General features: G+C 56.0%; 1 protein-coding gene across 5 annotated transcripts in view; it reads right to left on the minus strand.

Annotated features, from left to right (window-relative positions):
* DOCK6 (dedicator of cytokinesis 6) overlaps positions 716-26,433 on the minus strand; it is a 48,097-nt gene continuing 22,379 nt past the window's right edge. The window contains exons 19-50 of one of the 5 annotated variants that reach the window (XM_018051107.1): positions 26,166-26,252; positions 25,188-25,419; positions 24,809-24,970; positions 23,335-23,498; positions 22,410-22,514; positions 20,116-20,208; positions 19,785-19,880; positions 18,994-19,134; positions 15,646-15,759; positions 15,349-15,519; positions 14,867-15,006; positions 14,607-14,776; positions 12,314-12,474; positions 11,868-12,050; positions 11,092-11,218; positions 10,709-10,793; positions 10,466-10,562; positions 10,197-10,331; positions 9,739-9,891; positions 9,120-9,278; positions 8,905-9,005; positions 7,411-7,603; positions 7,180-7,323; positions 5,697-5,828; positions 5,590-5,604; positions 3,950-4,075; positions 3,762-3,851; positions 2,993-3,229; positions 2,485-2,628; positions 2,283-2,389; positions 1,438-1,599; positions 716-959 (exon numbers count right to left, since the gene is read on the minus strand). In XM_018051107.1, the coding sequence (XP_017906596.1) occupies positions 917-959; positions 1,438-1,599; positions 2,283-2,389; positions 2,485-2,628; positions 2,993-3,229; positions 3,762-3,851; positions 3,950-4,075; positions 5,590-5,604; positions 5,697-5,828; positions 7,180-7,323; positions 7,411-7,603; positions 8,905-9,005; positions 9,120-9,278; positions 9,739-9,891; positions 10,197-10,331; positions 10,466-10,562; positions 10,709-10,793; positions 11,092-11,218; positions 11,868-12,050; positions 12,314-12,474; positions 14,607-14,776; positions 14,867-15,006; positions 15,349-15,519; positions 15,646-15,759; positions 18,994-19,134; positions 19,785-19,880; positions 20,116-20,208; positions 22,410-22,514; positions 23,335-23,498; positions 24,809-24,970; positions 25,188-25,419; positions 26,166-26,252 (4,269 nt within the window). In that variant the 3' untranslated portion in view covers positions 716-916. The other 4 variants (XM_018051105.1, XM_018051104.1, XR_001918353.1 and 1 more) reach the window with 4 other exon arrangements.

A 26,433-nucleotide genomic window follows, 5' to 3' on the forward strand; every position in this document is an offset into this window, starting at 1 on the left:
TGTCCGGCCTCGCCCCCTCCTCCAGTCCCTGGGACAGTGTTCCCCTACTGCTGTCTTCCCCGGCCCGCTGCAGGAGGGCGGCTGAGGGGGCGGGAGGGGGCGGGGCTGGCCGGGGTCCAGCTCCTGGAGGGCGGGCGTCCGCGGTGCTGGTGACTGCGGGAGGTCACCCCTCCCCCAGCCGCCCAGCGCAGGCCTGGTACAGTGACGTGACCACCGCGGGGCGGGAAGAGAGGGGTGGGTCAGCGTGAGGCCGCAGACCTCAGCCAAGGCCTGGGCTCCATGGCCAGCCAGATTTGGTTTCCAACTTCAACAGCACCAAGCCTCTAACTACTGGCTGCCTCAGTTTCCCCTTCTGTAAACCGGGATAAGAATGCTGCCTGCCTGACAGTGGTGTTGAGATGATTCTGTAACCATGAAGCAGGCTGTCCCTCATGCAGCCAGGCCCATAGATGGGACAGTGTCTTTCTGGGTGGCAATTATACAGATCTGGGCTCTGGGCAAGGGCTTAACAAATGTCACTATTATTCCCCATGAACACACATGACATTGTCATTTGTGTTGCCCTCCCCACTAGAATGTCAGCTCTACAAGGGCAAGAACTTGCATGGGTCGTCACTGCTGTCTGTTGCACCCAACTAGTTCTCAGTGTCCGTCATCAACAATTAGGTCGAGTATGCACCTGGGACCCAGCCCCCAGGGACCACACCACACAGGCTGTTTACAAAAACCATTTTAAATTAGAAAAGACAAGAAGCATCAGTGCACACAGAGGAGAACAGAGGAACAGAGGGCCCAGCCCTGTGCACGATGTGGGCGCCTCACAGCCAAGTGAGCAGTGGGAGAGACTATCAGGAAGGCACAGGTAGCTGAGGCCAGGGTCCTGGTTCCTCTGGGAGTGGCTCCAGGCCCTGTGGGCTCAGAGGTCAGTCTTCCGGAAACTTGCTCTGTTCAAGGAGTTCCTGGGGGAGGGAGGAATGAAGCAGATCAACACGGGCACATGGTCCCCAATTCCATAATGCTCTCCAGCCATCACCTCCTCCTCTGCCTCCCACTACTTTCCTTCCCCTCCTCCCCTTCCCCCTCCCAAGATCCTTCTATGGTCATCCTGACTCCTTTAAGGTTGGTTCTGATCCAGCCGTGGAACTGGAGATTCCTTCATAGAATCCACCACTGGAGATATGAATCATACCCCTTTGACAGATGTGGAAACTGAGGCTCAGAAAAATGAAGTCACATGCCTGAGAAATAACCTAGCTAGGATCAGAAATGGTGGCTCAGAGCTTGAATATTATGTACATGTGCAAGTGTTCACATGCACGTGCAAAGCCCCAAGCACCTGTGTTGATGGGCACACATATGGTAGCCCGCACACTCTGCCGGGCTTTGCCTGCCCCATCTCGCCCTCTCTGGGGTGGGCGGGGGACTCGGGTTAGGCACCTGAGGCCGGCTGTGTTTGGTGCCAGCAGCTGGGGCAGGCGTTGGGTGAGCAAAGGCTGCAGAGCCTCCCGTAGGCGGGAATAGTTGCGCTCCAGTTCCCGATGGTACTCCTTCTGGTCCGGCCCAATCAGGGCTTTGTTCTTCCGCAGCGCATCCTCACACCTGAGGACCAGATGGCTCAGTGGTAAAGAATCCGCCTGCCAGTGCAGGGGCCCTGGGTTTGATCCCTGGTCTGGGAAGATTCCACACGCTGTGGAGCAACTAAGCAAGCCCAGGCGCCACAACTACTGAAGTCCACGGGCTGTAGAGCGGCACACCGCGATGACTGAGTCCATGCGCTGCAACTGATGAAGCCAGTGGGCCCTAAAGCCTGTGCTCCACACCGAGAAGCCATCGCAGTGAGAAGCCCACACACCACAAGAGTAACCCCCACCTGCCACAACTAGAGAAAGCCTGCGTGCAGCAATGAAGACCCAGTGCTACCATAAAGAAAAGGTTAAAAAAATGAGTGGTGAGGAAGCCATGAACTGGGATCAGGCATGCAGAGGAGTAATAATGGGGGTCTGATAGGTGGATATATTGTTGTTCAGTCACTCAGTCGTGTCTGACTCTCTGCAGCCCCATGGATTGCAGCATACCAAGCTTCCCTATCCTTCACTATCTCCTGGAGCTTGCTCAAACTCATGTCCACTGAGTCAGATGATGGACATGACTTAATGGAAATCAGAGAGGCCATAAAGGGGGGTCAGGTTGATAGACTGGCTGTACTGGGGAGTCAGGTAGGCAGAGAGTCATAATAGGGGGCTGTTTAGAGGGGCCCTGTCCGGGGATGGGGTCAGGCCTACTTTTTGCAGAAGTCTTTGAAACAGAGCCGCAGCTTGTTGTGATGCCTGAAGAGCTTGGGGTCTTCTGGGATCTCTGCCAGAAACACCTGGGCTACCTCCAGAGGTCCCTGTGGGGTGACAGGGGCTCATGAAGCCGTCTGCACTCCACCACCCCCTGCCCCCCGTGGGGCTTTGGGCAGCCTGCTTCCCCTGCCAGCCGTGCCTGGTTCACAGTGGGCCCCACAGAGCCCTGCAGCACCATCTGCAGCATCTTGGCATCAGGAGGGTCCTGCTCAGTGGCGAAGGCCAGCTCCCGAGTCTTCTTTTGCATGTCCTCGATGGCCACCTCCACCGGGGTCAGCACCGTCTGTGGGGTAGGGATGGGCACGCGTCACTGGGTGGGGCCTGGAGATGCCCTGACCCAAACCAGCCTGTGGCAGCTTGGATCTTGACTAGGGGTTCATAGGGGTCCAAGAGCCTGTGTAAGGAACTGGGTCTGGGGGCTCCTGCCTGCCTGGGTCTGGCAGGGTAAGGGTCAAGGTTCAGCTGCTTTTGGCGTGCTGTTGCTAACTCTGGCCTGGTTCTAGTCCAGACTTGGGTCAGTGAGGTCTGGAGGGAGGGGTTTCAGTCTGCTGACTAGGGCCTGGAGGTTGGAATTTGGGGGTCCCCTGCCTCCCTTGGTCTGGGGTCTCTGGACCTCCCCACTCCCTGGGCCGCCCCTGACCACCCACCTCCTCCCGGTGGCAAACACGGATTCGGGTCTTGATGTAGGGGAAGGCGTGGGCCGTGCTCAGCAGTGTCTTGCGCTTATGCTGCTCTGGCAGTTCGCCGTGAGCACGCCCGTCTGGCGTGAAGGGTGTGCAAAACAGGAAGGTTCGCAGCCCATAGTTGCGGTCGAAGTAGGTCACCCGGTCCTTGAGCTCATAGGTGTCAAAGTGCGGCTCCACGTATGTGATCTGGATGTAGGCCTGGGGTGCGGGGCCCAGGGGTAAGGGTTTCAGCCCCAACACACACAGCTGGGGTTTGCCGGCCTCCCACAGGGGCCCCATCCCTGCAGAAAGGGGGTTGAGCCTCCCTGGGTCTGCAGGCTTTGGGTTCTCAAGTCTCCCTATGTCTCAACTGGGGCTTTTCTGGTGGCTCAGACAGTAAAGAATCTGCCTGCAATGCAGACCAGGGCTCAATCCCTGGGTTGGGAAGATCCCCTAGAGAAGGAAATGGCTACCCACTCCAGTATTCTTGCCTGAAGAATCCCATGGACAGAGGAGCTTGGTGGGCTACAGTCCATGGTGTTGCAGAGTCAGACATGACTGGGCGACTAACACTTTCACATTTCATCTGGATGTATGGGAATCCCTGAGGAATAGGATTTTGGGGTCCCTGAGAGAGACCAGCTTTGGAGTTTCCTAGAGAAATAGGATTTGAGGGGCCACAGGATGTGGTGCATGGAGTCTCTGAATATAGGATTTGGGGGACCCTGGGGAGATGGACGGAAGCCCTCACCTTCTGCGGGTCCAGCTTGGTCTTGTCCACAGGGTTAGAATCTTTGATGATCTCGACCACATCCTCCCCGAACCTCTCCGTGTAGAACTCCTGGGGACACAGGGCTGACTCAGGGCCACATGGCTGCAGCCCCCACCCAGCCCCAGGGCAGCCCAGTGCCCTGACCACCCCCCACCTCCAGGACGTGCCTCCAGCCGGTGTGAAATCTCAGCCAGCTTCGTGATAGATGGCTCCTTGTACACGAACTCCTGCTCATCCAAGTCACCAAAGCGGGCGCCGTAGAAGCCCACACGGAAATATGTCCCAAACACGCGCTGGGGCTGTGGGAGAGCTGCTATTGACCTGGAGGCCCCTACCCCAGAGACACGTGTCCTCCAGCCCCATGTGCAGAAGATGGGGGCATGGGTGGAGGACTGGGGGGACCCCAAGAACATCACATCACAGGCAGAGACGTGGACCTGGCCGACTGTCCACTGTCCACACCCTCACTCTTTCTCTCCAGCCTATCTGCTGCTCCCTCAATCTTTATTCTCATTGAACACAAACCCTGAGTTTCTGATTCTCCCTCTCGTTCCATGCAGTTCTTCAGAGTATGGATGTCAATATGCAATGAGGAACAGGGCTCTATTGCTCACAGCTCGCTTCTCAACGTCTGTGTGGCTGGGTATATAGTTGTTGTTTAGCTGCTAAGTCATGTCCGACTCCCTGCAACCCCATAGACTGCAGCCTGCCAGGCTCCTCTGTCCATGGGATTTCCCAAGCAAGAATACTGGAGTGGGTTGTCATTTCCTTCTCCAGGGGATCTTCCCAACCCAGAGACTGAACTCCCGTATCCTGCTTTGGCAGGCAGATTCTTTACCACCGTGCCACCTGGGAGCCCCGGGTATACAGTAGGTGCTCAATAAATGCACACGTGGCTGAAGGAAGTCATAGTTGTCTCTTGCTCTGGGACAGAGGCTCTGGTTCCCTTGTTCCCCTCCCCTCCCTGATCTAAGTTTGGAAAGAGGACTCCCCCTCCTCCCACCCTAGGTAGATGACCCACCACCAGGAAGGACGGGGGTGTCTCATGTTCACTCACCAAAGCGGATCCAGGTAGGGTGGGTGGGCACCAGGAGAGGGAGGTGGGAGCCAGGGGCAGAGAGACAAAGTCATTGCAGAGGTCAGAGGTCAGAGCCCCCAACCCCCAGGGTCCTGGTTATGCAGCCCGATGACAACCATTCTATGGGTAGGGAGATCCGGGGAGGGAGGAGACCCGCCTGCCCTGCCCGGCCCCCACCCAGCCCTCCCGCCTTGGCTCTGGGTTCCTGCCATCTTTGGCCAGAAAATTCTCCCCAAACTAGGAGATGCCTAAAAATAGACCCAAGTAGGGGAGAGGCAGAGAGGGAGAACATGAAATGGCAAATGAGCAGAGATCCTGGGGGAAGTTGAGGAGACAGGGAGGCATGAGAGACCCAGAGACACACACAGAGTAAGCAAGCAAGGAGACAGACAGGGAGAGATGGATGGGAAGAGACCAAGAGATAGAGACAAAAAGAAACAGAGGCAGAGGGCGGGAGCAGGAGGCCCCCCTTTCAGGCGGTGACCAAGCTGGCCCTGCCCGAGGGAAGGGTGTCACTGGAGAGCTCCCAGCTGGGTGAGTCACAAGCTGCCCTGGAGATCTGGGGCAGGGAGGGGGACCTGGGGGGAAGCAGTGGGGGTGCGTCACTGGTCATCGCCCACTGAGCCCCTGTGGCCAGGCAGCTGTGCTCCGCCAGCGCCCCCTGGTGGTCCCCAACCACTGCTGACCAGTTGTCATGGGGGTCCCAGAGGCAGGTAGGTGGCCACTCACCTCCCAGCCGGAACTCTGTGGTGGGAGAGAGAAGGGGCAAAGTCAGCTGGGGATGGCAGGGGTCGACAGGGGCCGGGGCTGGGGCTGGGAGGGCCTCCTGGGCCCACCTGGTGCATGATCTTGGTGAAGGCCTCCTGAAGTTTGCCATGCACGGCAGCTAGCTTCTTGTAGTCGCGGTGGGCTTCCAGGATGGGAATGAGGGTCTTGTAGACCTCGTTCACGGCCTCGTAGAGCCCGCCCTGGGGATGAAGGTGTGGGAATGTCAGGGTTTCCAGCACCTACCCTGGTCTTCTCTCCTGCCTGGACCAACCACGCTCCGACCCACTCCCCCAGGGTGTGCGCTTCTATCACCTCCTCCAGGAAGCCCACCCTGACTGCATCTGCCCCAGATGGGGTACCAGCCGTTCCTCAGCCCTTACAGACATCCTCTGTGGTCTCTACCATCCTACTGTGGACCAGGTGCTGTGTACATGTATGCTTTATCCATGTTCCGTCATTGGTAGGAGGAGTCATTTTCTTTTTCCCTATCCCTCAGACAGGAAATTGAACCCGAGACAGGAGGGGCTCCCCAGGACCAGTACCTGAATGTAAGCCCTTCTGGCATGATGCCTAAGGCCTCCACACACAACTGCCTGCTGGCACATGGTAATAGGCACTCCTGAGTGCCAGCCAGGGCCAACATCAAGCTTGGCACACAACAGGTGTCCCGAGCTATTTGCTGACTGTCCCAGGTCTGTGTCCACCATCTGGCTTATTCCCAAGGCCTTTGTCTCTGAGACTCCAGCAAAGTAACAACAAGAAACACAACATCAAAAAAACCTCTAGGGGCTTCCTTTGTGGCTCAGTAGCAAAGAATCCACCTGCCAATGCAGGAGACAGGGGTTCGATTTCTGATCCAGAAAGATCTCACATGGTGCAGAGTAACTACAGCTATTGGGCCTGTGCTCTACCGCCTGGGAGCCGCAACTACTGAAGCCCGTGCACTACAACTAGAGAAGCCGTCACAATAAGCCCGTGTACCACAACTGGAGAATAACCCGTGCAGCAGAGAAGACCCAGAACAACCAAAAAATAAATACAAACAAATAAAATAAAATAAAAAAAAAAAAGAAAAAAAGAAGGTTCAATGCAAAGAACTGAAACAGGATGGTAAACATAGGTTGTCACTGATTTTGGGTGCTGGGTATTAGGGGTGGTGGGGACACAACTTTATGTGTTCTTGAAATTTTTCATAACAGAAAAGAATTTTAGGGACTTCCCCGGTGGTCCAGTGGTTATGACTCCATGCTCTCACTGCAGGGGACCAGGGTTCAATCCCTGGTCAGGAAACTAAGTTCCCCAAAGCCTCCAGGTGTGGCCAAAATAAAAAATTTTTAAAAAATGGTCACTGAACATACTCAAAGCCTTACCCATGTACCAAGAGTTTTAAGGGGAGAAAGGCAGGAAAGCGGCTTCAGAGAGACCCAAATCCTCCCCGACAAGTCTCCTGCCCAGAAAGCGTCCTCCCAGCAGCTCCATCTGGAATCTCCCGGAGCGGGCGCGGGGCCCAAGAGCGGAAGCACCCCATTACCCCCGGACCCTGGGCCTCACCATGGTGAAGTAGACCGCCGCCTGCTCCAGCAGCCCCACCAGCCCCATCTCCGTGAAGTGCTTCCCGGAACAGAAGCCCTCCTCGTCGGGTGAGAGGATGTCGTCGGAGATGGCGGACTCCTCCAGCACGTTGGACGAGATGTTCTGGGGTGGGAGGTGGGCTCAGAGCCTGGTCTTTTCCCCACACGTGCCGCACTCCCGCCCGCCACGACCCCCACCCCCGCCACTCACCTGGAAGGAAACGCAGCCCACAGGCAAGTGGCGGCTGTCCTCCAGCAGCGCGAGGTACTCGGCCACCAGGGCGGCCGCGTGCACCGTGCACTGCGCGGCCTCCGCGTGGTTGCCCAGCTCCGCGTGCTTCCCCGCCATGTTCTGCAGCCAGGTCAGCCGCAGGTCTGGGGAGCCCTGGTAGCCCCGGGCGATCCTGGAGCCCCGGTGAGGGCGATGGGAGGTGGGAGGAGGGTGAGGGCGGTGGGAGGTGGGAGGAGGGTGAGGGAGGTGGGAGGAGGGTGAGGGCGGTGGGAGGTGGGAGGACGGAGAGGGCGGTGGGAGGTGGGAGGAGGGGAGGGCGGTGGGAGGTGGGAGGAGGGTGAGGGCGGTGGGAGGTGGGAGGAGGGGGAGGGCGGTGGGAGGTGGGAGGAGGGGAGGGCGGTGGGGGGGGGGGGGGGGGGGGGGGGGGGGGGGGGGGAGGTGGGAGGAGGGGGAGGGCGGTGGGAGGTGGGAGGAGGGGGAGGGCGGTGGGAGGTGGGAGGAGGGGGAGGGCGGTGGGAGGTGGGAGGAGGGGGAGGGCGGTGGGAGGTGGGAGGAGGGTGGAGGCTCACCTCGCCCCTCACTGCTTGCCCCTCACTTGTCCATCCCCTCCTGTTACCCCAGCCATCTGCCCCAGACCACCTCCTCACCTGAAGCTTCAGTCACCTGTCCCTCCCCTTACCTGTCTCACCTGTCCATCCCCTCACCTGTCTCACCTGTCCCTCCCCTTACCCGTCTCACCTGTCCATCCCCTCACCTGTCTCACCTGTCCATCCCCTCACCTGTCTTCTCACTTACTGTTCTGCTCATCTTCTCAGCAGTCCTCCTCCTCGTCTCCCACTGACCAATCTCCTCACCTGTACCCCATTCACCTGTCTCACCTGTCCAGCTCTCACCTGTCTTCCCATCCGCCTGTCCATCATTGCCTCTCTTCCTCTACGCACCTGTCTCTGATCTTATTCCACTCCACACCTGTCCATCCCTTCACAAGGGTCACCCCCTCACTTGTCGTCCTCGTCAGTCTACGCAACCTGGAACCCTGAACCAGGTCACCTGTCTGCCTAGGGCCCTCCCTTCTGTATGCCCCCTCCCTCCCCTGTCTGCATTACCTGGGCCCCCATCTCCCACTCCCCAGTTTCTTACAAAACACTCCTCTCTCCTCCAAAGCACTTTGCTCTCTTGATCTGTCACCCCTTCACGGGTCAGCGCCTCACCTGCCTCTCCCACCTGTCTGCCTCGCCTGTCCTGGTTCTGCTTTGTCACCCCAATCTGGATGACCCTCTGGTACCCTTTCCTTTTGCTCCTTTACCTGCCCGTACCTCACCTGTCCTCCCTCTCCCTTGGTCCTCATCTGTCTGCTCTCCTGGCCCCTCATCACTTGTCCATCCTTACTGGTCTCTCTCGTTACCTGGACGCTCCCCTGCTCCTTCCCACCACCTCCTCTCCCCTCACCTGCCTGTGACCGGCCCTCCTCACCTGTACATGAGGTCGATAAGCATCTCCGGGTCTTCCTGATGCTCCTTCATCTTCACTGTGTCAGTCAGGATCATGTGCAGGTTGAACATCAGGTCCTGGACCTGGAGTGGGGGAAGGGCCAGCAGTGATGTGGCCAAAGTGGTGGGGTCGGGGGTCAAGAGGGGGGGGCAAAGACCCTGGCTGTGGAAGGTGGGGCCGGGGCCCCGGGGGATCACCTGCTCGGCAAAGGTGCTGTCCCGCAGCCCCACGTCCTCCTCGGCATAGGTGAGGATGGTCTTGAGTGAACGTCGCAGGTGCTCTTCACTGAAGTTCTGTGTTGTTCCCACCAGGGACGACAGCGACATCGTCACTTGCATCTTCACACGGGCGAAATTCTGGGTGGGCCGGGAGGAAGAGCGCGCCTGCCTGTGGGCCTTCTCGGCCTGCTGGCCTCACCCCTCTCCCCTTCTGCCTCACGTCTGTTTGATCCAGACCCCTGCTCAGGACTGCCCTGGTAGTCGAGTGGTTAAGAATCTGCCTGCCATGCAGGGGACACGGGTTCGATCCCTGGTCGGGGAAGATCCCACACGCCACGGGGTAACTAAGCCTGTACACCACAACTACTGAGCCCACGTGCTGCAACTACTGAAGCCCACAGGCCTAGAGCCTGCACACCGCAGCAAGAGAAGCCACTGCAATGAGAAGCCTGTGCACCACAACTAGACAAAGTCCAACAGAGCCCGGCCTGGCAAAAGCAAGTGAACAAATACAACTCATTAAAAAATTAATAAAGAACCCTCATCAACGGCCCTCCCTGGAGCCCTGTGTAGACCACGCCCCCTGCTCCCCGCTTACGTTGCCAATCTCGAAGTTCTGGCGCATGAGGAGGTAGAGGGAGGCGCTGGCATGGGTACGGATGGCGCTGATGCGGCTGCCGCAGTGGCGCAGGAGCCTCAGGCAGAGGTCGGCACACAGCTCCGTGTCCTCCTCAAACAGCAGCTCTGGGAACTGGCCCCCGCGCCCAAGGTGAAAGAGACACCAGTGAGCTTCTCCCTGTTCTGACTCAGACGGTTCCCCATGGGGACTTGGGCAGAAGCACAGGGCTCTTCTGCCTTCTCCAGCCAAACCAGCAGGCTTTGGCGTCTGAGCCAGTTTAAGCCCTTGCTGTGTGACTCCAGGTAGCTGACTCTGCCACTCTGATCCTCAGTTCCTCTGCACACTGTGGCTAAGGAGTGTGTCTGGGCACACAGCAGGTGCTCAGTGACTGGGCAGTGACTGTTACTCTAAGAGGCGTGGCTGTCAGAGATACTCACCTTGGACACCAGAGCCCGCTGTGTGGCCAGGCCGTGCTGCAGGAAGAGGGCACTCTGGGCGCTGCCCAGGCTGTATAACACGACCTTCAGTACCGCGCCTAGGATGCTCTCCCGGGCCTCTGACAGCATCACCGTCTGGCAGGCCAGAAATCCAGCTCTTAGAGACTGGGGTGGTTATGAAGTCAGGGAGGGAGAGGGGTTCTGAAGTCAGAGATCACAAGGCCTGTTGGTGGGGCCAGAGGTCATGGAGATGCTGGATCAAGCCATACCTGCACGATGATCTCCAGTGTATCCAGGACCACCAGGCTTGCCTCGGTTGCCAGGTTCCCGTCTACCAAGGCCTCGTGTTCCATTTCATCCTTGGTCCTAGAGGGAATGGGATGGGCTTGGGAGGGCCTCTCCTGGCCAGACTCCTCCCCCGACAGCTGGGCGCTTTCCCTTTATCTGCCCTGGGGGCGCAGTTCTCTGGAAACTGATCTAACCCCTGTGAACTATGTCCCGCCTTCACCCACTTGTCCACACGGTCCGAGGTTTGTCTCCAGTGTGTGACGCTCTTCCGCCAGCGTACGTTCTCCTGGTTCCCAAATGGGCTCCTCTCTGAGACACACAGGTGGGTGTTCACACATGTGCAAAAACATAAGGACACACGTGACCATGAAAAGATACACACAAGGGATCCCTGTGAGGTCACTGGATGATGTGGACGCCTGCGGAGTGCACACGGTTAAGACATGAACAGGGAAACTCATGTGCCATGTGTACAGAGATAATGTGTGGACTTCTGGGAAAAGTGAGCCAGACAGACAGGCGGGAACTGCTCCCGTCTCGGGGACCCTTGTGCAAAGTGTGGGAGGCGCTGAGTGGGGACATGTGTTGGGGTACACCTTCCTCTCACCACGGCTCCGTCGCACCATCTCCTGTCGGGCTCCGATGGTGCCCAAAATAGCTTCCTCCAGTCGGGCCTTCATGTCCAGCGATTTCTTGAATGTGAGGCTGTTGATGCGTTCAAAGGCCTTCTTCCCCTGAGACGGGAGAGAACAGGTTCAGGGTTGACTCTGTCCTTTTCTGTGGGCTAACCTGGTCTGCTTTTTCTGGCCCTATCCCTCCAGGAACCTGTGCTTGCAAACACAGTCCTCCCCTTTACAGCAAGCTCTCAGCACCTCCCAGATTCTGTTCATGAAGGAAATTTTCCCTTTTTGCTTTGGTTCAACACGTGCTCATGTGCTCACTTGCTAAGTCATGTCTGACTCTTTGCAACCCTTTGGAGTGTAGCCCACTAGGCTCCTCTGTCCATGGGATTCTCCAGGCAAGAATACTGGAGTGGGTTGCCATTTCCTCTTCCAGGGGATCTTTCCAACCCAGGGATCAAACACACATCTCTTGCGTCTCCTGCATTGGCAGGTAGGTTCTTTACCACTGAGCCACCAGGGGAGCTGAGAAAGGCACATGGACTCTTATTATTCCTTGATTTCTATCAGGAACTCCTCTCAGAGGCAAAACTGTAGGAGCAGTTTGCTGGTAACTTACAGCACTGAAACAGTCTACCCCCTCCCCCCAGCAACTGGTGCACAGTCCATCCCTGCACACCCAGCCCACGTCACTCCAGGCGCCCCCCCACCATGTGTCCTCAACCTGCCCCCCATGCCCCAGTCCCCTGCCCAACCTTCGAACCTTGTACTCAAAGGCAGCCAGGCAGAGGTACAGCAAGTCCAAGACACGACCCAGCTGAGGGAGGGTCAGGTCCGCAGCCCAGCGCTGCAGCAGGGCCGGCTCAGCATTCTTCAGGACCCATAGCACACACACCAGCAAGGTCCGACTGGACTCAGCAGAGAGGGCATAGCCTGAGCGAGCAGCCTGGGGAGGGGACAGGGGGCTCAGAAGGAAGAGAGTTGACCTTCGTTTTCTCCATAGTCAAGTGAGAACAGGCCAACTGGTACTTTATTACCTAACTTCTATTACTGGGTTATCGGGCACACGATGTCCAAAATACAACAAAAAATCACAAGACATGTGAAGAGGTAGGGAGATGTGATTGATAAGGGAGAAAAGACATTAGACACAGGCACAAAGATGATCGGATGTTAGATGGTGTCTCTGGCGACAAGGCCAGTACTCACCGTCACTGGGCCCTGGGAGATACTGGCCAGGGAGCCAGGGGCCAGGGGGCCACCTGCAATGGCCATGGCCACCGAGGGGTTGATGGTGCCTCCCGCATCCCCTTCCCCTTCTGTGTCCGAGTCGAGCATAGAGGCCAGTCTTGAGCGTTGACCTGGGCCCTCTGGGATGAGAGAGCCAAGAGAACTCAGTTAGTTCTGTCTCTTTCTCAAATTTCAGCTCAGAGGTCACCTCCTCAAGGAAGCCTTCCCTGATACCACCCCCCCAGACCAGGGTGCGGTCTCTAGTTATTGACTCCCAGAGCTCACTTATTGTATTTGCAATTAGAGACAGTCACCGTGCAACTAAGATCCACAAAGGCCTGGACTGTATCTATCTGCTCTGGCCACTCTATGCTCAATGCTTAGAACATGGCCTGGTGCACAGGAGCAGTCATTGTAAAGATGGTGATGACACGGTGACAACCGTAATAATAACTGCTGCTGCTATTATTATAGCATCAACTGACACGGACATGGCATTTCTTACGTATCAGGTGGTGTTCTAAGCACTTTAAACTGTTAATTATTATCTTCAACAAAGCCCTATGAGATAAGTGCTTTTATCATCCTTACTTTATGGAAGAAGGGACTGAGGTAAAGACAGGTTAAGTTGGGGTCACATAGTAGGTAAATGTTAAAGCTAAAATTTTAACCTAAAAAGTCTGGTCCCAAAATCTATGATCTTAAAAGACTATCCTCTCCACTCGCCCCCATAACAGTATCATCAGAGAGTTGCTACCAACAAATACAGATAGGTCTCAGCCTAGAGATTCTTGAGATACAAGGTCAACTGAATTTTACTCAAGCTCCAGCCCAGTTTAACATGGATTTCTGACTGGATTGAGGTGATTCAGCCCCTTATCCTATCTGCCTAAGGGAAGGAAAGACAAACCCTCACTGGGCAAAGAGGACATTGCCTCACTCCTGATGGCCCTTTTACACACCATGTCCAAAATACAAGAAAAAAATCAGAAGACGTGAAGAGGCAGGAAAATGTGATTGACAGGGGAGAAAAGACAACAGAAGCAGGCATGGCACAGAGATGATCAAATACTGAAGTGAGGAAACAGGACACTGAAATAAAAAGTAGAGGATTTTCCTGGTGGTTCAGTGGCTAAGGCTTTGCACTCCCAATGCAGGGGGTCTGGGGTTCAATCCCTGGTCAAGGAACTACATCCCACATGCTGCAACTAAGAGTTCACATGCTGCAACTAAGAGTTCATGTGCTGCAACTAAAGACCTCAGATGCTGTAACTAAGACCTGGTGCAACCAAATAAATAAATAAATTTTTAAAGATGAAATGTAGAAAAGATGCACAAACAAGGATAAAAAGATGGAGAGTGTCAACAGAGAGCTGAAATCTACAACAAAAAACATCAAATATTACAAGTGAAAAATAAAACATCTGAAATTCAGAACTCAACTAAAGCCGTTAACAGAAGACCAGACATAGCAGAAGACAGAGGTCGTGAGCTCAAACACAGGTGAAAAGTTTCCTAACTCATGCACAAGAGAGCAACAGAATGAAAAGCAGAACAGAGCACAGCAGACACGTGTAACAGGATCATAAAGGTCTAACATACGTGTCATTGGAGTCCCAGGAGGAGAGAAGAGAGAAAACGAGGCAGAAAAGAAAAAAAAAAAAATCAAGAGATAACAACTGAGAGTTTCCCCGAAATGACAAAGGGCATCAACCCACCAATTCCAAGTCTGTGTGTTTCAACCACAGTGCACACTCGTTTATCAAAGGTGCTGGTCAGTGTGCAAATTAATGAACACAAGGCTCTAATTGCCCTCTCACCCTGATGTTCCCCACCTCTCCTTCCTCCCCCCCCCTCTTTTGAACAGATAATTCATCTCCCATTTATCGTGCACTGACAGTATTCCAGTCCGACACCTCCCCAGATATTCACAAAATCCTAGGAGTAGTTGGTACTATCACTGTCCCCATTTTACAGGTGAGAGACTTGAAGCTCAGCAAGGTTAATGGCTTTCTTGAGGCCCTGTGGCAGGACTTAAAGCCACTTCTCTGATGCTAACACCCAGGTTTTTTGCTCCTTGCCCACTTTTTCTGACTTGAGCCTTTTCTGACCTTGAGGCTTTCCTGGGGCCCTGTGGCAGAACTTAAACCCGCTCCTCTGACCCTAACACCCATGTTTTAACTCCTTGCCCACGTTTCCTGACCTGAGCCTTGTGGGATCAATCAGGTCCCCAGATGGCAGAACCCACCCCGCCCGACCCTGCCCTGCTGACCGGCAAAGTCATGCAGCCGTGGAAGCGTGTCCCGGGCGAGTGACAGCAGTGGCAGGTATAGCTCAGCCACCCGGGCCTTCACGGTGGCCTCGGCATAGCGGGGGTCGGCGTCATGGCTGCAGAGCAGGCTGTGGACAGCACAGATGGCCTTCTTGTGCAGCAGGGATGCCCTGCAAAGTAGTGAGGTGCTCAGGATGGAGTGGGTGTGGCTCCTGCACCCTACCCCCTACCCCGAGGGACCAGACAGGGCCTGCACTCACCCCTCGGCCTCAGGTTCCATGGCTAAGGCCAGTTCCGTCAGCAGGAGCCCGGCTAGGAAATGCTGCTGCCGGAAAGGCCCGCTCAGCTCAAACATGCTGATCACCTTGGGGTCTGGAGCCTGGCTGGAGAAGGTGGAGCTCTGGAGAGGATGGGGGACAAAACAGGGGATCAGGGGGTCAAGGGTCAGAGGGGAGAGGTCGGGGTTAACTCATCTGTGAGATGATAGGGGGCTGAGTCCAAAATCAGAGATCTTAGAAATGGCAGATGGAATGCCAGTCTGGGAGTTAGAAATCAGAAGCTGGTCCTCCTGGGAAGTTGCTGAGAATGCAGGGTCAGAGGTGGAGAGTCAGCGAGAAGGGGTCAATCCCTTGAGCAGTGGCCTATGTGTGAAATGGACAGAGATGAGGGGACCGCAGAGGAAGGGCTGGAAGGCAAGAGGTCGATGGGTCAAGAAGAGGCGTCAGAAGTGAGGCCAACCCACCTGGGAGGTGGTGGAGGACACAGAGGGCGAAGGCGAGGCGGGGGGCGACAGAGGGCAGCAGGGGAGGTTGAGGGTCACGTAGTGCTCATGGCTGCACAGGATGCGCGTGAAGTCCATGCGCAGGGTCAGCAGCACTGCCGGGTTGGGGGCCGACTGCAGCCGTGTGGCCACCTGCAGGGGAGGGGTTGGCAGGCGACATTAACGTGGTTCTGCCCACCCCCCACCCACATCCCCTGGAGGACTGCCAGCCCCGCCACGTTCCTGCAGGTGCGCCGTGCCCACCACGCCCACTTCTACCTGCTTGTAGAGAGCCCGGACCAGGCTGAAGACGAAGCCGCGGTCCACCAGGGACAGCAGGTCGCTGAGGAAGAAGGCCAGGCTGGCGTTGAGGCGCTCGGCCAGCTCCGCGTCCTGGGGGCACAGGGCCTGTCAGCCCACGCCCACTTGCCCCATCAAGCCTCAGTCCCTGCCCTGGGCCTGGCTCTCGCCAAGGCCACCAGTGACCTCCAGGAGCTGGGTCACTGCCGCAAAGCCCTGGGCCTCCTTGACATGCGCTTGTCTCAGCTCCAGCCTCCTGGCCTTCCTGGTTGTCCTCCTCTCTCTGACTAGTCCTTCCCTTCCCCCCAGGTAGGTGTCTACTCTCCATCCAGCTCTGTTGAGGGCACTCTGTTTTCTTCTCTCACCAGATTTTATTTAGTTAGTTTTACAAGTATTTATTTATTTGGCTGTGCTAGGTCTTAGTTGCAGATCTGGTTCCCTAGCCAGGGATCAAACCCTGGGGCCCCTGCATGGGGAGCACCGAGTCTTAGCCACTGGACCAGCAGGGAAATCCCCTCTCTCACCAGATTTCAGTAAGACGACGCAGATGGCAGAGACTGGCTGCTAACCCCCCCTCATATCCTCTCTTAGGTACTGGGGCCCTTTCTCAGAGTTCAGAGCTGGGTAGGGACTACATTTCCCAGCCTTCCTTGCAACGGAGAAAAATCATGTGACCATATTCTGGCCAATGGAATTTGAGAAAAGTGATGTGGCGGGTCCTCCTGTTCCCACCACCTTGAAATACCTGATATGGTGGGTACTATGATGAACTGAGATGGCCAGGCCCACAGTGCAGAGCTCCCTGCAACCCACTTACGCTCAGGAATAAACTCTGGTCACATTTAAACCGCTTGTGACGATATTCAAGCAAATTAACCTCTGCCCTAACTGATAAAAGTAACATGTTTCAAAGACACCTAACAGGATGCTAGTTCAAGAGAAGCCTGGGGACTTCATTGGCGGTCCAGTGGTTAAGCATCTGCCTACCAATGCAGGGAACACAAATTCGATCCCTGGACTGGGAAGATCCCACGCACTTTGGAGCAACTAAGTCCATACTCTACAACTACTGAGCCTGCGCTCACAACAAGAGCTGTTGTTCATTCGCTAAATCGTATCTGACTCTTTACGACCTGATGGATTGCAGCATGTCAGGCTCCCCTGTCCTTCACTGTCTCCGGGAGTTTGCTCAAATTCATGCCCATTGAGTTGATGATGCTATCTAACCATCTCATCCTCTGCCGCCCTCTTCTCCTTTTGCCTTCAATTTTTCCCAGCATCAGGTTCTTTTCCAATGAGTTTGCTCTTTGCATCAGGTGGCCGAAACAAGAGAAGCCACCACAATGAGAAGCTTGAGCACTGGAAATGGAGCATAGCCCCCTGCTTGCCGCAACTAGAGAAAACTCGTTTACAGCAATGAAGACCCATCACAGCCAAAAACAAATTAATTAAGAAAAAAAGAGAGAGGGGAGGCTGAAGGACGAGAAAGAAGGAACAGTAAGTGCAAAGGCCCCGGAGCAGGAAGTGCCCAGCAAGGGGAGGAACAGCAAGGAGGCTGACATGGCCGCAAGGCCCAGCTGCCCTCCTGTTCTCGTGAGTTACCCTATGGCCTCACAAGTTAGCCTCAGGGGTTCTCAGGTCCTGTGACAGAGACAAAATACAAAACCCGCCTGAGCTCCAAGTCCACGGGAGGGCAGAGACAGGGTCTGCCTGGTGCATTGAACCTGATATAATTGGATGCTCCATAAATGTCCAGTGAAGGAATGACCGCTGGGACCCGTCACCGATGCCCCCCCAGTGGCTGTGACGAAGCTGCTTCTCAAGGGTGCTGTTCTTCCCCGAGCCCTCTTGAAGGGGGGTTTCCTCGTAATATGAAACTTAGCTCTTAGGGAGACTTTAGTGCAACCAGGTCAAGGCCTTTGAGATCAGCCCAAAGGTCACGGGGAATTGCACAAGAGCCAGCTTAGGCTGGACTGGCATTTCAAACATCTGGAAAATTCCCATCAAATACAGAAGTCCCCTTTCTCTGGAAATCAGACATTCTAGACCTCCCCGGTGGCTCAGTGGTTACGAATTCACCTGCCAATGCAGGAGACACGGGTTTGATCCTTGATCCGGGAGGATTCCCACATGCTTCAGAGCAGCTAAGCCCATGTGCCACAACTACTGAACCTGTGCTCTAGAGCCCCGGAGCCACAACTACGGAGCCCACGTGCCGCAACTACTGAAGCCCGCATGCCCTGGAGCCGGTGCTGCACAACGAGAAGCCTGCCCACCACAAAGCCTGCCCACCGCAACTAGAGAGCAGACCCCACTCTCCGCAACTAGAGAAAGGTGCGAGCCTCTCTTTACCAGCACAGGCCAAAATAAATAAATTAATTAAATAAAGTTATACAAAAAATCAAAATAAATTAATTAAACAAAATTATTTTAAAAATCGAACATTCTGGCCATAGCCAGTGGACACATGCCCTCTGGTCCACCAGAAGCCCTACTCTCCCAACTGAAGCTGGTGGTGAGGGTTCAGATCTCCATTCTGCATGTGATATCCCAGTCATGTGATATCAGGTTATTAGTCATTCTCTGCCTCAGTTTCTCCACTGGTAAGATGGAAAAAATAATAACACTAAGTTCATGAAGCTGCAGGGAGAGTTTAATGATGGGATCCACCTAAAGTATTCAGGTACACAGCAAGTGCTCAACAAACGCATAATTTTATTATTATCATTATTGTCTGCACAGCTCCTGTGAGCACTAGAATTAGTGGTTCCACGTCTGGATAACTGTCAAAAGTTTCAAATATCAATGTCCGTTTATTGAGTACTCACTGTATACTGGCACTGTTGCTAAGGGCTAATGGATCTGCCCTGGCACCTCCCTGCCCTCCCCAACTCTCATTCCCATCCTTGGTTAACTCCGCTGCAGCCTGAAGCGTAGGCTTTCTAACTGCTCACTGCTTTCCAGCAGAGGCAGTCCTGTCCCAGGGCCTTTGCAACTGCTGTTCCCGCTGCCTAGAACATTCTTTCCTTGGATATCACACAGACTGCTCCTTTACCTCCTTCAAATCTCTCCCTAACAGCTCCATGAAAGCAAGGAACTGGGTCTGCTTTGGTCACCACCGTCTGTCTCTAGCTCCCAGCCCAGGGCTGTGCACACAGTAGGTGCTTTAAGAAACAGATGTTGAGTAAACGGACCCATGCAATGAATGGGATTTGTGGTCTTGCAGCCAGGAAGCACGGGGCAGATTGGCACCCCACCTGGCTGGCTCCATGTCTTCCCTCAGGATCCCCGCCCCACCACACACCGTGGAGGCCCCGCATCCCTCACCTTGTGGACGCGGGTGATAACCTCCAGGCCTACAGAGCCCACCAGGGCTGCAATGTCATCCAGGAAGCGTCCAGGGAAGCGAAGTTTGCGGGGTGTGTCCAGCTTCTGACCCAGGAGCAGGTGCAGCGTCATGCTTTTCACCTGGGGGCCAAGTGAGAGGACGGGGGTGGAGGTGGCTTGCCAGAAGTGGGTGGAACCTGGGGGACTGTGTGATGGTTTGAGGTGGGCTAAAGGTGGGCATAAGGGATCCTGGGACCTGACCGTGTGGGTGGGGCCCGAGAACAGTGGGCGGGGCCTGAGAATGCCATGGGTGGGGCCTAAGTGAGGGCTAGCTAGAGGGGTAGGAGGCTCAGAGAGAGCATGTGTGGGGCTAGAACTGGTCTCCAGTGGTCAAAGTTGGGCGGTAGGAATGAGGGTGGGGCTTCAAGGCCCACCAGATTGAGGTGGGGGCAGTTATTGTCAGCAGGAATAGTTCAAGGCACCTCTTGAGGAGTCTGGGGGCGTGTTCAAGTCTGATCTCAATAGTTTCCTTCTGTCTCTTGGGGATGAGGTGGGTCTCCTTGCTAGGTAGAGTTTCTCAATGGTGTCACAGGAAAAGTGGGGAGAAAATCCTTCACACAGGGGAGGGGGTTTCAGGTAAGTTTCAGGGGCTCTCCAGGGAGAGATTCCCTTAGGCATCTCTTATCTCCATGTGGGGGTCTCTTGGGGCCATTTCTCAGGGGGCTTAGGTGCAATCTTAAGAGAGTCTCTCCAGGGGCCCTTGCTCTCGGGCAGGGAACAGGGAGTCTCACCATGAGCTGGAAGAAGAACCAGGCGTGCTGCAGGACGGCTTCGCGCACAGCACTGCCGCTGACCACCCACTGCAGGGCCAGCTCCTCATGTAGCAGCTGGGGGCAGGGGCAGGGGTCACGGAGTGCAGAGGCGCCCACGCTGTACCCCCAGTGTGACAGGGGAGGATGCAGCTGGATGGCTTGGGGTTAGAGCAATGGGAGGCCATGCAGGAGGAGAGGGGCCAGAAGCAGTCAGCGTGCCCTCTCCCTGGCTCTCCAGACCCCACTGGACTTGGGCGGTCAAGGGAGCTCTGGGCCTCAAAGTGCAGTCACCCACCCCGTCTCCGACTACCTTCTGCACAGTGGGTCTCGGCTGGGTGGTGGGCGGGGACGAGGAGGAGCTCTCGAGGCAGGAAGAGGTTCGGCTAGAGCTGCGGTCGATGGCCTATGATGGAATGGCAAGGGGATGGGATGGTGGGGGGTGGGGGGCGGTTAGTGTGGGTATAGACGGTACGGATGGAGAAGAGAGATGGTCAGCAGCGTGGATGGAGGGGAGGTGCGCCCATGTGGACGGACAGTGCGGGAGTGGATGGAACGAGCAGTGTTAATAAATAAAGACAGCAGTGTGTGGATTCAGACGGAGAAGGCATGAAAGTGATGGAAGAGATGAGAATAAGCAAAGCACAGTAAGGAGGCGACAAGCAGGGTGAAGGGGACAGGTGAGGATGTGGACGGGAGCCCGTCGGAGGTGAGCGCGGATAGAGCAGGACCCGGCAGACAAAAGTAAGAGAAAAGTGGGGGTGGGGGGCGTGTAGGTGGAGAGAATGAAATCAACATAGATGGAGAGGATAACGTGGGCAGAGGCAGGGAGTGCGAGTGGGGTTGACGGTGGAGGGTGAGTGAGTCCATGAGTTCACCGATGGACAGAGGTCAACAAGGTGGAGTGAGAGTGTAGACAGGGGCACAGAGCACAGACAAAGGGGATTAAAGGGGAGAATGGAGGAGGAGAAAGAAGGAAAAGAAAGATAAGGACAGAGGAGGTGAACTGATGAGAGGCAGCAGGAGCAGCCGAGAGCTCCAGGTTCCAGGCCTGGCCCCACTCCAGCCTTACTTGGGGCCTCGCCAGGCCTCAGCTTTCCCATCTGTGAAATGGGCATGGAGAGCTCAAGCTCCACTTTCCCCACCTCCTTGGCTGGTCAGAAGGTGAGGCCACTGACAGGGAGAGGAGATGACCCAATGATGGAACTGGCCCAGCCCTGGAAACTGCCCAGGCCCTTGCCTCGAGCATGAGGGGGCCCCCACAGCTCCCACAGTCCCAGCCACACACCCTGGGCTCCCTGGTCTACATCAGATGGGCCACCCACTGCCAAGGCCTGCCAAGGCCAGCCTCACTGCCGCCTCCTGCCTCCTCCTCCTGAGGCCCGGAATGCCTGCCCTCTTGACACCTTGCCACCTGCAGTATGCCCTTCCAGGCCCAGCTGACACCCCAGAGAACTGAGGGCACTGTGGGGAGGACTGCTCAAAACGTCAGGGGGGTGCTGGAAAGGCCCATGAAGCCAGACTCTCATAAATCTTAGAAGCCTGCCCAGAAGTTCCCCTGCTCAAGCTGTGAACAGTCCCCTGGTTGCCAAGCCGTGCAGGTTGCCTAGGTGACAGGCACAAAGCTGGAACATGTGGCCTGGGGCCAAGTGTGCAGGGAATCTAGCCTTGGGTGCCCAGGGGCCTCTGAGCTTGCTCCCAACCTCTGCAGAGCCTTTCCCTCCACCTGGAACACCCACTCATCCCTGGCTGGCTCTATCTCACTCTTTAGGTCACCTTCTAGGAGAGACTCTTCAGACTGCCCTGTCTTGGTTCACTTCCTTGCAGCCGTTTTCACCTCCTGCACTTACATAGTCGTGTGTTTGTTTGATAGGCATCAATCTCCCCGACTAGCCAGCAGCTCAAGGATGAGGCTGGCCGGAGGATCTCTCTCCCCAACGAAGTCCTACCTGTGATGCCCTGACTCCTTCCCAGGCTTGGGGCCGCTGCACTGAATAGCAAGTCTTCACTACTTCTGAAAATTAAAAGCCTACAGTGCAGAGTGAGCCCCTAACAGAACCAGGACTCATCCCAGGACTATCTGATGGCAAAGCCCCTCCCCACAACTAGGGTCCTGGGAAGGGGTCCCTCTGCCTGAAATGGGGTGAGGGAGCCAAGGTTCAGTTCTGCCCTCTGGGCATCATTCAGGTTGCTGCGTCAAGGGGACAGTTGAATCTCCTGAACAGAGTGGATTAAGGGGAGAGAGAGAGGCCATGCAGGAAGTGAGGTTAGAGTGGCTGGGTCATCTGCATGCTATTTGCATACTGCCCCTCCCTTTCCGTCACTGCACATCATTTGCATGCTATTTGGACACTGCTCTGTCCCTTCTGTCTCTGCCTGAGGCTGTGGTCTGTGTGGCAGTAAAAGGCTCATGAAGATGCCCGTGTTGCCTACATCATCCACAACATCCATGCCACAGCCCCAAACGAAGGCAGGAGGTGGGGGGTGGGTCTCCCGCCTCCTCCAGGCAGCCCCCCTAGGTTAGTCGGCAGCAGCCAGGAAGGTGGGAGGAGCCCATGCTGAGGTGGGGTGATGCACGTGCAGGGGCACGTCAGGTAGGGAGGGCACCTGTCGGGGGTCAGCCCCGCAATAAGGGGGGGCCCGTCGCAGCACAGCCTTGCTGCCTCCCGGAGCATAAGCAGCATTCACCCAGGAGTGTGAGCGGTCGATACCCTGGAGACACACGGGTAAGTGGGAGTGTCTGTGGGCAGAGGGCAGAGAAACCAGCGACAAACACGGAGCGTGCTCACTGCCCTGGGCCACACATGTGCCCACGTGGACACCCACATGTGACCCTGCAATACATGTGTACAAAACACACACAGGGTATGTGTGTATATGCCTCCCACATGTGTCTGTGCATGGAATACACGAGTACACGCAACCGTGTTCCAATATGCGTGGGCAATGTGCACATGGGCGCCCCCTGTGGATACATGCGTGTGGCACATGTGGAAACACCCCGCTGCGCTACGTACAGGCTGCTCCTTTTTCAAGCTCCAGTCACCCATCCGTGGGTCAGCCTCAGAATCCAAGTCACAGCTCCCGAACTGACAGCCAGAGCCCAGCCCTGCTGTCCAGGGTCAGGTTTTTTTTTTTTTTTTTTTGCCATTCTGTGTGGCTTGTGTGAAGGAAACAGCAACCCACTCTAATATTCTTGCCTGGCAGGCTAAGGTCCACTGGGTCACAAAGAGTCGGACACAACTGAAGCGACTTAGCACACACACACACACACACACACACACACACGCACACGCACACGCACACGCACGTGGCTTGTGGGATCTTAGTTCCCCAACCAGGGATTGAACCCGCACCCTTGGCAGTGAAAGTGCGGAGTCCTACCCGCGGGACCGCCAGGGAGGCCCCAGGGTCAAGCCTTCATCTGCGCTGCTGTTTGTCGTTCCGTTTTCCTTCAACACTGAAATCTTTCACCCATCCACACAGCGGCCATGAACCCTGAGGCTGGCGCCAGCAGGGGCCCCTCGCCTACCTTGCTGGCCAGGATGCGGGAGACCTCGTCATCCACAGAGCCAGGGGCCACGGCCAGGTCGGGGTTGCTGCTGCTGATACTCTTAGAGCGTGCCAGGTAGAGGCTGGCGGGGCGGCCAGGGCCACGGGCCAGCGTGGCAGGCTGCACCGTCACTGGAGGAGCCCCTGAGGACGGAAGGAATATGCTCAGCCCCCTGCCCACCTGCCCTGATGACTCCTGCCGCTTCCCAGTCGGATGCCCTTGGCGAAGCCACTTCCTTTTCGTGTGTTTTGTTGTTGTTGTTGTTGTTTTGGGGTTGTTCTTTTGGCTGCATCATGCAGCATGAAGGACCTTAGTTCCCCGACCAGGGATTGAACCCACATCCCCTGCAGTGGAAGCAGAGTCTTAACCACTGGACCTCCAGCGAAGTCCCCAAAGTCACCTTGTGCCTCTAAACCTCTAGGTTCCTCACCCATAAAATGGGTGTAATAGTGGCTCAGCCTCATAGCAATTTTGAGAAGGATGAAATACACGGAGTGCCCGGCATATTGTATGTGTCCAGAGGGGTTACTGGCTATTATTAATCATTTAGCAAATGAAAGGAGAAGGCAATGGCACCCCACTCCAGTACTCTTGCCTGGAAAATCGCATGGATGGAGGAGCCTGGTAGGCTGCCGTCCATGGGGTCGCTAAGAGTCGGACACAACGGAGCGACTTCACTTTCATGCATTGGAGAAGGAAATGGCAACCCACTCCAGTATTCTGGCCTGGAGAATCCCAAGGACAGGGGAGCCTGGTGGGCTGCCGTCTATGGGGTCGCACAGAGTTGGACACGACTGAAGCAACTTAGCAGCGGCAGCAAATGAAAATATCCAACTTTACTAAGTGTTCACTGTGCCAAGTATTTCACATGGATTACTATGCCGTTTGGACTTCCCTAGAGGCTCAGACGGTAAAGAATCTGCCTTCAATGCAGGAGACCTGGGTTAGATCCCTGGGTCAGGAAGATCCCCTGGAGAAGGAAATGGCAACCCACTCCAGTATTCTTGCCTGGAGAATCCCATGGACAGAGGAGCCTGGTGAGCTGCAATCCATGGGGTCGCTGAGTGACTAACACTTTCACTTGCCATTTATTATTACTAACACTCCCACAAGAGGGGCACTAGTATTATCGTTGTTTAAAAGATAGGAAGACAGGCCAAGAGAGGTAAAGGCATTGCCTGAAGTCACAGAACTCACAGGCAGAAATGAAAGCCAAACCCAGGCTGCTCTGATCCAGTCCCTGCTTGCTAACTGGCTGAATCGCTTGTCAATAAAATTTATAGAGACCACAGTCCCGGGGCTGGGGTACAAAGTTCTCTCTCTCGCTCTCCTATACCTTGTATAAACCAACCAAGGCCTGTAGCCTCAGGACCTTTGCACATGCCTTCCCTTTGCTTAGGATGCCTCCCTCCCAGGTATTTCTTGTGCCCCAGAGTCTCCCACCGACACTCACCACCCGGGAGGCTGGGCTCTGTGCCAGGCAGTCGAAAGGCATAGTAGACATATGCAGCCAGCAGTGGGCAGTGACCACGGGTGTCCTGGGCACCCTCTAGGCTCCGGTGGACGAGGCTGACCACATGGGCCATTGCTTCAAAGGCGCCACGACCCAGGTTCACTGATGGGCAGAGCAGAGGTTAAGTTCCAAGCTCCTATTTCAGGGCCCAAGGGGGTCATGTGGTCTTCAAAAGGTCAGGGGACTAGGGGACTGAGGGGCCATTTTTCAGATTGGAAAGTTGAGCCCAGAGAGATAAATGGGCTATGGGAGGTCACCACTAGTCACTGGGCCCACTCTCTAGATGGGGAAACTAAAGTCTGAGGCTGTGACAGCTCACCAATCTGGCCACCAATGACCGGGGGTCGCACAACCAGACGAACGAGCTTGTCCAGTACATGGTGGGAGAAGGCGACGAGGGGCTCGGGGCTGGCGAGGCGCAGGGCCGCCAGGCTGGCCCGCAGCTCCTGCTCCACAGTGCCCTCGCTCAGCACCGCGTCCTTCAGTCGGAACGGAAAGGCCCCCTCCTCCAGGACGTGCACCAGGGTGAAGAACTTGTCCAGGTGGGGGTCCTGGTGGGGGACCAGGTGAGCGGGGTAGGAACAGGGAAGGACCCGGGGTGAGCAGGGAAGGACCCGGGGTTTGAGCGGGAGACTGAGTGGGTCCAGACAGCGAGGCCGGAGACCAGTGAATGGAAAAGAAATGAGGAGGGAGCTTCCCTGGTGGTCCGATAGTTAAGAATCCACTCGTCAATGCAGGGGATGTGGATTCGAACCCTGGCCCGAGAAGATCCCACATGCCCATGGAGCAACTACGCCTGGGCACCACAATTACTGAGCCCAGGCTCTAGAGCCCACATGCCCCAACTACTGAAGCCCACACACTGCAACTAAAACCCGTGTGCCCGAGAGCCTGCACTCCACAAGAGAAGCCACCGCAATGAGGCTCCCATGCACCGTAACTAGAGAGGAGCCCCCACTCACTGCAACTAGAGAAAGTGTGCGCAGCAACGAAGACCCAGCACAGCCAAAAATAAATAAATAGATAAATTAAAAAAAAAAAAAAGACAGGCGCGATCACAGACATAGCAAGGGGCAAACTGGGGGCAGGGGGAAGAGGAGAGACCATGCAGAAAAGGCCAAAGCTCCAGCTGCGATGGCCATTGGCATGGCCACCCCCGCCTGAGTCAGCAGCTTCCCTGGGAGCCAGCCTTGCTGACCAAAGTCACGTCCATGGCCCAAGGCCAGGCCTCCCAGGACAGAGGAAAGTGTTGCCCAACCCCAGGGCCAGACTCCTGGGTTGCGGCCCCGCCCCCTACCTGGGGATGCACAGAGGACACAGCTGTGAGCTCCACGCTGAACACGCCCTTGTGACCATCCACCCAGCGCATGCCCGGCAGCGCCACCTGTGGGAGGGACACGCCAGGTGGACACGGGCCCACCCTCCCCCGCCCCGACTCAGGCCACCAGCTCAGCCATTGCGACACTGTGGCCTGACTGTGGCCCTGCCTGGGGGAACTGCTGGGCACCTTGCCCCCTGGCCCCGCAGCCCAGCCCAGAGATGGGGGCGGATTGTGGGCAGCACTG

This window comes from Capra hircus, chromosome 7 (genome assembly GCF_001704415.2).
Source record: "Capra hircus breed San Clemente chromosome 7, ASM170441v1, whole genome shotgun sequence".
Lineage (NCBI taxonomy): Eukaryota > Metazoa > Chordata > Mammalia > Artiodactyla > Bovidae > Capra > Capra hircus.